The 12,453-nt window shown below is 36.6% G+C and overlaps 1 protein-coding gene across 1 annotated transcript in view; it reads right to left on the bottom strand.

Annotated features, from left to right (window-relative positions):
• Positions 1-12,453, bottom strand: part of SIM1 (SIM bHLH transcription factor 1) — a 51,033-nt gene that overhangs the window by 15,513 nt on the left and 23,067 nt on the right. Inside the window, exon 9 of the mRNA XM_064412793.1 lies at positions 1,509-1,674. Coding sequence (XP_064268863.1) covers positions 1,509-1,674 — 166 coding nt within the window. The remainder of the gene's footprint in view (positions 1-1,508; positions 1,675-12,453) is intronic.

The raw sequence follows: 12,453 nt of genomic DNA on the forward strand, positions 1-12,453 counted from the left end.
CTCTGGTGACAGAAAGGATGAGGAGGTCATACTTTCAGAAATCAGATAGATGTGGAAGGATAACAAGCCTTCAGCTGGGATTGTCCTGCTAGCAAATGAATACTTTGGAAAGGACTGTATAAGGTAAGATGAAATGTAATTACAATAAATCAAAAATAGTCATTAAAATTGAATTTGCAATTATTTGTACACATCTTCACCAATTCTTTTTGGGTTTGAGTACAATTGTTACAACAATGTAGTGCATTCAAGAAAAAGTCTTTTTTTAACAACCCACAGAAACAAGTATGAACAAGTGAGCTATAATAACCTCTGACAAATATTAGATTCTTAAAATTAGGAATTCATATCTAGGTCCTTAGTTAAATATTTCCTGTGCTAAAAGCAGTCATTAACTGAAATTCTTATCCTTGGAACTTTTGAGAGGAAAAAGGAAGAAAACTGGGAAGTGATGTAGATATTTGGGATCACATTGTACACTCTTAGAGGTCCATTTAGAAAACATTGCGCCCGCAGAGAAACTGTAGTTATTAAGGTCATTATCAGTTAAATATTGAGGTTCTTTAGATATACTACTAAATACTGGGCTCTTTAAAAATACATAGCTCTTCAGTCTTACATCTTGAATGCATACATTTATATCCAATTTGTTTATATAGCCATTTTTATCCTCTTATGTAGAGGCATAAGAGCAGTAGGACTTGTATCATTAGTAAACATCACAGTTATTTTAACAAACGTGTTTTTTGAGGTAAAAGTTTGACAGTGTAAGGATACAAGTGCTGTGACATTGCCTGCAGAAATCAGTTGCATAAATGTATTGTGTAAATTTCAGTTCACAGTCCCAATTGAGTCTGGTCCATTCTCCAAGCTGGGACATGTTCCTTACAACAGAGACTTGAAAATGAAATCTGGGAAATTAAAATCTACTGATGCCAATTACCACCTCCTACTGTTTTCTTCCTTTCAAAGCTTTGCACACAGAAAAGTACACATTTTCTTGTTCCAATTCACCAAGCTGGCTGACTGCTTTCCCTCCTCAAAACTCATTCCTCTTGACAACAATTTCAGTATTAACTGCTATCTAATATCTGCTATCTAATAACTGCTATCTAATAACTGCTATCAGCTTTCTAGATTTGTTGGAATTAGTAAAGACCAAGTAAGAAAAAGCAAGATTTCTCAAATGGCAAAACTCACAGTCTTCTCAAACCAAGTATTTCAAAACCAACATTTTCACTTGTCCTTCTGTCCGCTTCTCATTAACTCTGAGCCCTGTGCTGCTATTGTCATTGATAATGATTTATTATGCATGCTGAAACATAAATGTTTCCAGCTTTTTAGAAGCAGTTTAAAGAACCATATTCCTCTCTCAAGCTTGTATAACCTGCTGTCTTTTATTCTCTTTGAATAACACTTTCTTTGGCCCATTCTAGTTATTTAGGTAAATTAGCAGCCAAAATCAAGATATTAAAAAATATTTAACTTAGTTTTTCAAAGACAGCTACCTGTGGGTACGGTGATGTCCTTGATTTTGACTTTGTGCTCGAGAGGCGAGATTTGCTTCCCTTTCTATTATCCGTTATGGTCGGAGCTGAGTTTGCATATGAGAATGCCGGCTTGGTAGCAGTGACCTGATCCAGGGAGAGCTGTAGTCCTTTATATTCAGTGTCCCTATATGAAAGGCAAAAGTGAAAAACAAACTCACTTCATGTCTTAATGGGAAACATTCCTTTCTTCTTAGTGGGGGGTAGAAACGAAAGATATTTTTAAGAAAAAAGAACAAAAACCATCCAGGGCACACCAGTATATCCCCCTAATACATTTATGGAGTATAGCTTACTAAGCAATAGCACTATTTTTATACTGAGAATATGATTGCTTTTTGCATCCAGCTGTTACCATCCTGATCTACTTTCTTCAGTAATAAAAAGCAATAGGATGGATATTTCTGAGATTTGTATTACAGTTCTACATTGGTCACATATCTAAGCAGTAAATAGGATACATTTTCCTCACAACTCTTTTGACTATACAACTACAAACTTTCCTTGTGTGTGTTATGCTTGTGTGTGTGTTCATATGTATGTGGGGTGCACATAACAGCCTAGACAGATGACTAAATAAACTGAACAAAATAATTTTTTAATGGAAAACACTTGATTTCTAAGGTTGTATTTTTCATTTCTTAAGAGGTTTCAGGTAATTGTGTAATTTTTTTTTCTTCTATGGGTCTTATGAGTGCTTATTCATTCATTTTTAGTTTCTTATACCAGTTTACCAGTCAGAAAAAACAGCTAAATAAATATAAATCTTGTGATTTAAATAGCCTGTCCCTCACTCACAAAATAATAGAGATTTTCTATGGGGAGCTATATTAAATGTCAGTTTTTGAAGTTTGGCATTAGTTTCTTCTAACTAATGAATACATAAAAGTAAGGAAAACTGGCATTGTTCACAACGTCTTACTAAGCATAATGAGGGCATATGCATTGGACTGCAGTCCTCTGCACACATCTGCATGTCTGCTGATACCCGGGGGAGTAACAAATGAGCTCTCCAGCTTTCATGTACTCATACGGAACCTATTCTGACAATGATTTATTAAAAAAGAGCAAAGAAAGAGCTTCTTCCTGACCTACCTACCTGGAGGAAAAGAGGAAGGATTCTTTTTTTTTCCCCTTTGTGTTATCAGTAGAGAAGTAAGGGATAAGGGAAGAATAATGCTTCTCTTCAGCAGTCAAGGAGGCAACATATTCATTCATACATTATCCCATACCCCATCTAAACCTAAAGATTAACACTTAATAAATTATAGTTAAAATAAATTGTTTACCTAGCTTTAGTAACAATATCTTGGTCTATAATCACACAAATATTGATGTGCAAGCCATAAGAGTCTAATGTTTTTTAGAAAGAAACTGCATCACAGCCTAAGCATATTAGAGCTTAATACACCGAAATTATTTCAGGTAAAAGTCAGGGTTAGAAGAATAAACTTGCTAAGTCACTGAAAAAAAGTGAAACAGGATGAACCACTGAACGGCCACAGATAAACCTGCATAACCAACAGACTAATTCATCACAGTTCTTCTTTTTTTCTTTTTCTTCTGATAAAAGAAGAGGTTTAGGTTTTTTGGCAGTGCAGACAATGTATGTATGTCTGTGTATATAGAACACATGAAAGTAAATCCTTAACACTAGAACTGCACTGTTGTTTCCAGTCCACAGCAGACAGAGATTTGTCAAGTCTAAATATGGCTTTGTAATGCAAAATTAGTTCTTAAGGTAAGTTCTTGAGGTAGATCTAGTAAGGTAATTCTTGAGGTAATTTCTTCAAACTTTGGCTTTAATAGAGATAGGTCTCTGCACGAATACCTGCATTTCAAATATCCTGTCTGCAGTGAAAGCATCTGAGTATGGGGATTTGCTTTGGCTTCTTTGAAAGGCATGGTTCATCCACAGATTTTGAAAGCATTAATTTTTCCCATGGTTACCCTCAAAATTGTCATCTAGACACCTTGGCTTGACATGCAAAGCATCTGTCTCCATAACTAGGAGATTATCTCCATGTTATATGAAACACAAAAGATGTCAAACAGTCTTCATACTTAGCTGCTACAATGCATGAGATTCTATCAATACCCTGAAAAAACTATTAGTCTCATCCTGATATACACACTCCCCTCGACTATTTGATTATAAGAGGAAGGGTCATGTGTTCTCAGTGTCAGATGCAGAAAATATTATCACCAGAAACTAAAATTAATCAAAACTAAGTAGGTACATTTTCAGAGCCTTAGGGACATGAGGAGGTTGTATTTTGGTTTTGAGCCTACCAACCCTTTTACCTCTGGTTTTGCTGGAGAACACACAGCTCTGTGCTCCTGCCATTAACTCCCCATCTCTGTTTTGTGCCACCCTGTAACGATCTGCTGTTGTCCTGTGGCAGTGAAAAAGTTTTAAATCACTGGGAGAAATGCCACCTTGGTATTCAGACCACGCTGTCATTTCAACACTGCTTGTCTGCTCTTATACGTGTAAGGGTCAAGCATTCAAGAATTTAGAGACTACTCTCTACAATGTTTCTAGGTCGTGGGAACCATAAAAAAACTCCAACAAAACAGTCAAACCAGACTTACCAAAACCTTGCATGCCATTCTGTGTTACTTTTCTACGTCCTTGGTATTGTTATGGTGAGGGCTTACCCTCCCAGAACACCACACCTTAGAATAAACAACACAAGCTTGTATTTGCAGCCAGTTGCTTAGACAGTAACTTCATCCAAAAACGATAATAAAAAACTACCTGAAGTTCTTGCTGCCAGATGCAAAGTTTTCCCTTAGAAGACTCCTGTGCTCTCTTTGCTGACTTTTTCATCACTGAGTCATGACTCAATACCATCTCAGCCCTGTCCTAGAAGAGCTATCCTTCAGAACAACCAAGAGAGATACCAGAACACCATCAGCAGCTGCACAAGATAAATACCAGAAGTTAAAAAAAAAAGGAAGGAAAACATGGAGGAAAGGTCCAGTGGCCTCAATATCAGATGCAAAAGATGTTCCACTAAGAAATGAAAACATTTTTGAGTATATCCATATGCACTGTGAGACAAAAGACTAGAGAAAACAGGACTCCTAGTGATATACAAACTACAGATGGAAATTCTGACAGCTTCCTAGAGGAATTTATAAAACTTTCACCAACATGGAACTATAATCTGCACATTCCTATTCTCAGACAACTGAATCCCCTATTACACAGTCACAGCCACACACTAGTACAGCATCTTCTGTTCTATGCATAATTTAAAAAAAAGGTGGTGGATAAGAGCCTCTTCCTCCAAGGTCCTCACCTTCAGGATCCCACAGGGATCCATACAATCTACATCTATCTACATGAGACTGCTGAGAGAGAGAGAGTGATATGGCATGTGTTCAATTGCTAACAGTATGTTGCTGACAATCTACTATTTATCTCATTTTCTGATGCAACTATCATCACTATAAAACATCAGAATAACTACAGGAAATTAGCTCTTAAATGAAGAACAGATGGATCAAACTGAATCCAGACAAGACCAAAGTGATGTTTCTTTGCAAAGGGAAACACATTGAAGACCTCCACCTTTTCATGATGGGAAACAGCCATTCTTTCCACAGTTGGATGGAAATTCTAGGTCCTCTTTGACTCCTCAGAGGACGTGAATGCATATGCTTTTGGTAGCACATGGTTCAAAAATTGTATTATTTTTCCTCTATCTTGTTGTTCCTCCCCACATGAGAATCTGGCTGGTATGGTCAATGTATCAGGCACCTACAGACTGGATTACCAGGCTTCACTGTAAGCTAATTCAGAAGACAAAGCATAAAATCTCCTTGCTACAGTATGCTGCTTCCCATTTTCTTCTCAGATCCAACTCCCAGAAGCTTTTCCACTCTATGCCATGTCTCTGGCTCTTTCAGTGCCAGAGACTGAAAGAGCCATGTCTCTTATAAAGAGCACTGAAAGAGCCATGTCTCTGGCTCTTTCAGTGCTCTTTATAAAGCTTGAACCTGATTTTGAAAGTATTTATAGGTATACTACACGTACACCATGAAAAACCAAGGATCGATGACTGTAGCAACTGCATTTCTCTGCAATGAAGTGTCTGAGAGCTGAGTACAAAACATCCTTTACTAAACGCATCTAGCTATAGCAAACTGCAAAGATGGTGAAGGACAAGGGCTGAAGGAGCAGAATGTTTGGAAGAGGAAGCCAATTTGTTTGTGCAAGACTTGGATGCCAAGTGAATCTGCAACACTTACATGAAATCTTCTCAAAATTCAGCTTTAGAACACAATTTTTGCCTTTTACTATGGCCCAAATGCACTATATGAAACAAGGTAGCAATTGTCTAGTTAATCAAAGTTTCAGTAAAAGATAATGAATCACTAGCAAACAGACACAAAAAAACCCCAGTAAGGGAGTATTAGAGGACCAAAAAACCTGAATTCTCAGCAAACAGGAGAGTTTGCACAAACACAGTGACTAAGCATGTGGTTAGAGCTCATCATCAAAATGAGGAAAAAAAAATGAAAGGGGTTTTTTTATGTGGGCTTTTTGAAGGAAAAAATATGAGGAAAGGGTGAATCAACGCTGACAGAAATAATGTTGGGAAGACAGAGCTCCAAAGTGGCTCATGACAAATTAAAACTACAGACAAGCTGGACTTTCATTGTAATTGTGTTTCTTCAATTAATATGAGGATGTTTGGGACTACAATAACTCACTATAGATGTTAGACTAGACATTAGCATTAAATGGCTAAAGGCACAAATAGTTTTCAAGATATTAATACTCCCTAGTTAAAGACAGTGCTGGCTATGGAACAGAACTTAAGCCCTGAAAAATGCTCTCAAACAGAAACAGCAGATAAATAGGATGTATCCAGAGGAAGAAGTAAAATAATTTTGCTCATTAGTAAAGAATAAGTAACCAGATTCATCCAAAAGTACTTAAGAAGGGCAACTAGACTCAAGAATGCAGATCTTATATATATCCAGAGTTATAAGCAGCATAACCTTCAAAATAAGAAGAAAATCTTCAGAAAATAAGAGAAAGTGCTTAATTCAAGGAAAATTCTGAAAAACTGTAAGGAAAAGCATCTTTTTACATTAATACCACTACATGCCAGAAAAGAGAAATAAGGTACACATGCAGTAACTGAGAATACACAGATAACCAACAAAGAGGCAGGCATTTACTGTGCATTTAATTCCTTCAAAAGACACTAAATTTAGACCTTCAAGGAAATTAACAGAAATTCAGTTTTCATATGGAGTGGAGTTACAGCACTGGATGAAAAGGTATCATGGGAGCATCAAGACCTGACAAACACTGGATAACCTACAACCACATCATCCTTATGCATATTAAATGACTCATGAGGTGCAAGTTGAGAGTAAAAGCATTATGTGATCATAGTGCAGCAGATTCTTACATCATTGATGCAATCATTCACCTGACTGAAGCAAAGCAAAAAATACTGTTCATGCCAATGAAAACAAGGATTAATTACAATTGGTTGCACTATTATTTCTATTGAATATAGGAAAAATGTTCTTCATTTCCTCTAGTTTTACTTGAAAAATCTATGGATAGGGTCATACACACTCTTCATTTTTTTAAGTTAAAAATCAGAAAATTTGTATTTGTCAGTTGTTCTGCCGGGCTAACAATAGAAACTGTGAGATTAACTAGACGTGTTAATGTCATTAATGTTCAGCCTATTTTTTTCTGAGTTACTGCAGTTTGGCTAAAATCAGTCATGAAGGTGGTAAAAAATCAGGCACTTTCTCATGAATATCTGACCACAATATTGCAATATATCATTCTTCTACTTTTATACATTGCCTGCGACTTTTAACATTTCCACACTCCAGCTCGTGCAATGCTAACAGAGCACTCACTATTCAGCAGAGGAGTGAAAAGAGAACAGATTCTGGTTGTTTGTCATCTTCATGGCTTCCTAAATCAGCAGATGGTACAACAAAACAGACAATTTCCTCATCTGCTGTGTCCTCGGTTCATGTACAATGTGTCTCAGAAATGTTTACAAAGGCTTCGGTCTGCTCACGCGATTTGTGAGGAGGAGCATATGCAATCCCTTTAGGGATTTATCCTGTCAGAATAAGGTTTCACTGAGGTTGTAGAGGAAGCCAAATTACAGGACAAAGAAAAAAGCTCACTACTTCTTATGAAATTAAGCTGACATTCAGTTGTGAAACCTCAAAGTTATTCCCTGCTTCAGTAATTGTTCCTTCAGTAATAGGGATAGTGCTCGCAAACCTCCCTTCTAAAACTTCTTTAGTGAATAGTCCCATTTAGGCCAGATCTACTGCTCACTGAAGTAATTGGAAAAACCCTCCAGAAGTCTTTCAAGTGGCTGCTTATTACTGGTACACCTAATGGCTAAGCCATACGTCTACTCAGAGAAGTACAAGTTCTGTGTATCAGATCTCTTCATGAAGTGCCAGGAACCCATTTATCTCTATAAATAGCACAAACAACAGCGGCTGTTTACATCTTGTTGAGTCAAAGTTTACAACTTGTCCAGCCATGAGATTTACTTACATGATATCATATTTCCATATTTGCTTTTAAAGACAAAGCAATCCAACCCAGGAAGTTTAATTAAATTATTTGTTATATTCAGAAAAGCTGAAACACAAATTTTACTGTATGAGTCATTTAACATAAATTTCTGAGGATTTCCTCTAGACAACTACTGTGAGAGAAATTTTACATATATTCTATGATTGGTTTCTCATCTCATAACGTACTCATCTAACTGCCAGTTGAAGTTATATAAAACATCCTGGCCTCTAGACAATCATGATGAGGCAGACTTTTCAGCAGTCTGAAGGTAGAGTTTGTCATTCTAAACTACATGCCTCACCATCTTTGGCTCCAAAAAGGAGACCTGTGTTTGCCTTTATTTACTAGTCCATTAAATCAATGTCACTCCAGTGCATCAGCAAGTGCAATTAGGCAGCATGTCTTTAGGAATTAGTGTCACATAAATCTAAGTTCTCTCATATCCCTGTAGAATTATTTCCATTTTACAGAAAGCCAGACTGACAACAGTGCAACAGACTGCTCTTATACAGGCTAGATTTTCACATCTCAGAATTCTTAATGTTTTTATGTGTTAAAAAAACATACCTTGAATACCAATGACACCCATCAGACAGTGATCCAAAAGCCAAATTATCTGGATCAATTCTCAACCCTCTCACAGGCTACTGGTGTCACACTGGGTGAATGACATATCCTGGGACTTCAGCATTTGACACTTCCCCCAGTTTACCATCAAGGCTGCCAAGGGGACTTTGTGTTTTGATGGAGTCACATTCAGCCCAGCATTGATTCCTTCTGAGAATCCCTACCTTAACTTTGCTGAATATTTGCTCTGAAGATGAGGATAACAATATGCTATTGTAACTAACATATATTTGGCAAAAATATATTTTTATGTCTCACCTGTTAAATTTCATCTTTTTGTTGGAAGGAAAAACTTCCTTCTATCAATGCACAATAGCTAACATTACTAAGCTAACTCTCAGCTTCAGCCCCTGGCTGCACATCACCACAGATAACAGAAAATACATTTCCCAAGAGTACCCATGTCACTAATGGTGCAAAACATTCTTTTATTATTTCAGAATCTCCATGTATTCAATGCAAATGTTTTTAACTATGTCTTATACAATTTACCCTTGATTAAACCTCTTCTAGATAGTTAATCATTAATGATTTCTTTACAGTTGCTGTGCAAACAGCTCATTCATGCCTATGACATATCAAATTTCACAGACGTGTTCTTTAATTGGATTAATTTATTTCTAATCTACTGAAGTCCTCACTATAGTAATGCTTAACTAAATAGACATAAAACTTTCTTATTTAAACTGCTAAAACAAATTTGATAAGTATTCTATGAATAAAAATATTTGACTGAATACATGTAATACCATTGTTATTGTGTACGTAACTAAGCAGAAATTATTGGAAATAGCACATTAGATAGTTGTATGGTGTGCTTGGGCGGAAGGATTTCAGAGGATACTGATGATTTTTCGGCAGAGATTATACATTGACAGTTTTCAAATGCTAATAATTTCTACATCCCACTAAGGGATGTAATAAGAAGAACCAGTAGGAGCTCCTCTTGATTTTCATGAAGGTTGTTGGATGTTGTAATTTTCAATCCAAGGACTTTTAGAGGTAAGTGCTTCATACCAGTCCTGTCCCCTCATGGCAAGGGAGACCAGATAAGCCAGCCAAGATGTTTTGAAGATTGACTGCTCTATGTTTTGTAACAATAACTGAAGAGTTGGCACAGAAGTGGATAAAAGTCCTATATCTGGGTGTTTAGCAGCCACAAAATACAATTATGTAGCTATAGACTATGAGTTGTTAGGGGTATATATAACATTAAGCCCTAACTATAGGGCTTAAGTATGGTCATAAAACTCCACTTCCATATTTTTCTTTCTAAAACTAGTAATCCTGAACCCCATTTTGTTAAAGAATCCTCTGATCTATATGATTCACTACATAAATTGAGAGTTTCATTTAAAAAAAAGCGTCACATTGTAGTGAGGTCACTGATATAACACAGACTGTCCTGTGTGTAAGAAAATGCACATCATGGCATAATTATACCATACATAAACCCCTCAAGCACTGACATTTCAAACATTGCATGCTCTGACCATCTTATCTGAAAACTTGAAAAATCTCAGAACGGGATAGCAAGGATGATGGGCTTGGAGTAGCCCTTCTGTGAGAAAAAATTAAGGATTCTCCTCAGGTTGAATAAGAGGTGACTTGGAGAACAAAATAAGATCAGTAAATCTTGAGCAGCAAAGAGAAGGGAGGCATGAGTAAGAAGCCATTTTTAATTTTTTTTTTCTAAGGCACAAATTATGGGCTATGAAATGAATGAAGAATAAGGAGACTTTTACTACCCCATTTACTTAACCTTGGCAAAAGCCAACATGGTGTCAAAAAGTAAACCAGTGAATGTGGAGGAAAAAAAACCACAAAACATTGACAACTAATACATTTAAAGACCTCATGTGTTTCTAGGAAGACATTTGAATTTCTTGGAGACTAGGAGAAAGTGCTAGGGAAACATGGATGCATGGAGTGTGTGCTTGTCCTATTTTTAACCTCTTTCCCAAGTATTTCACATGGTCACTATCAGCAAGTGTCTGATTCCGTATCGCTGTTCTTATGTTACACTCTATACCACAGTAGTTAAGCAGTTTCATACTCCAGTTCCTCTGAAACTGTGAAGAGAGGTTCTGAAAATTTGCTGGCATTACTTTTAGTAATTTATTCTAAAACTTTGTGATGTTTCAGGTTTTCTCTGTGCTCCCCATAATTAAAGCTTTTGTTGTGACAACATTCCTGAATCCTAAGGTGAACACTTAAGAAATTAGCTAGTTTTTCTGTGATGACATTTGGGATAAGCTTCTGTGATCTGGGAATAAATTATCAGATGGGGAAAAAAGGTGCTTGAAAAACTATTTACTGTTTGCTCTCTTTGTTCCTCTTTGGGAAATTTTCTATCTGAATGCAGCATAATGAACTTCCCCGTTACTCCACACTGTTTTTTCTGATCAGCTACACCCCATAGTGAAGGGGCCTGTTGAGTGCAAAAGGATTTGTGAGCTCCATCTGGTAGGGTGTCCCATTTACAATAGATCCCTTCCTCTTTCATGAGATTAGTCCTTTCCTGTTGTAAGACTTTCACCTTCCTCAGAAAGACCAGTATTTTTCTACAACAAAAATTTTTCTGTTTCACTAGTCCAGGGTTCCTCAGGTTTGGGCAAGGGAGGGCACTTGCCTGTGAGAGCTGTCACTTGCCATCAAGAAAAAAACATGCTATAATACTTAATAACTATTTTTCAACTGGAAACTACTTTTCACACTTCTTTTGCTAAAATTTTGAGACAGGTAAGGGGAGGAAGACAGGCAAGGACTTGCATTGGAATTTTGGGGTTTGGGGAGAATGGGGTTTTTGTTGGTTATTGTTTTTTTCCAAATTAAAACCTGTTTTCTCATTTAATTTTTTGAACCAGAGTCAGACTGTTTTTTAATTCCTTCCTATCCACAGCCAAACCTCTACTGCAAGCAGATCCCACACATATTAGTTGCCACTTGGGTGTAAGATCTAAGTTCTTGTTGGACTCAGCTTGGTCATCCAGCTTTGATAGTCATACAATGCAGACTTTTATGCTGATTAAACAGGAGACAAATAAGAAGAAAAAAAAATATCGTGAGGTTATAATGTAATACATAAGTCTCCATTTTATTTGATAATTTCCTAATAATCCTAATAATGAGCCTGTCTCCTCAAAGTGTGCATAATACATGGTTATATTTGTTAAGTGGGTCCATTAAAGATTTAAATTTATATTGGATAACCTGTTTGACTCCCTAGACTCTCTGGACCACAGAATAAGTTAAACCACCATCTCTTGCACTGCTGCTGTTACCCCACATTTTCTAGGAAATTCAGAAGACTTTTTAATGGCAATTTTTGCTTTTTGACAATGTTAGGATAACAAAAATCTACATGAACATATACAGTTCAAGAAATGCATACCCATGTCAAAATCCAGCTTATGTAAGTCTCCAGTGGGTTGAGTTTTTATAGGTAGCCAAATACTTAATAGGCATATTTAAAATTTTTCAAAAAATAAATGAAAATAATCTAATAAAACACAATATTATCTAGCTATGGTCTTCTTTAGAAACCTTAATTGGCCTAGTACCTTTGTCCTCTTGGTCCTAACTTTCACTAGAACAGTCAGGGCCTTAGCTGGCTTTAGCCATTCTTTTGTCACTGCTCCACATGCATATTCATCAAGGGTTTCTGGATGCTTAGGACTGTCTCTG

This window comes from Passer domesticus, chromosome 3 (assembly GCF_036417665.1).
Source record: "Passer domesticus isolate bPasDom1 chromosome 3, bPasDom1.hap1, whole genome shotgun sequence".
Lineage (NCBI taxonomy): Eukaryota > Metazoa > Chordata > Aves > Passeriformes > Passeridae > Passer > Passer domesticus.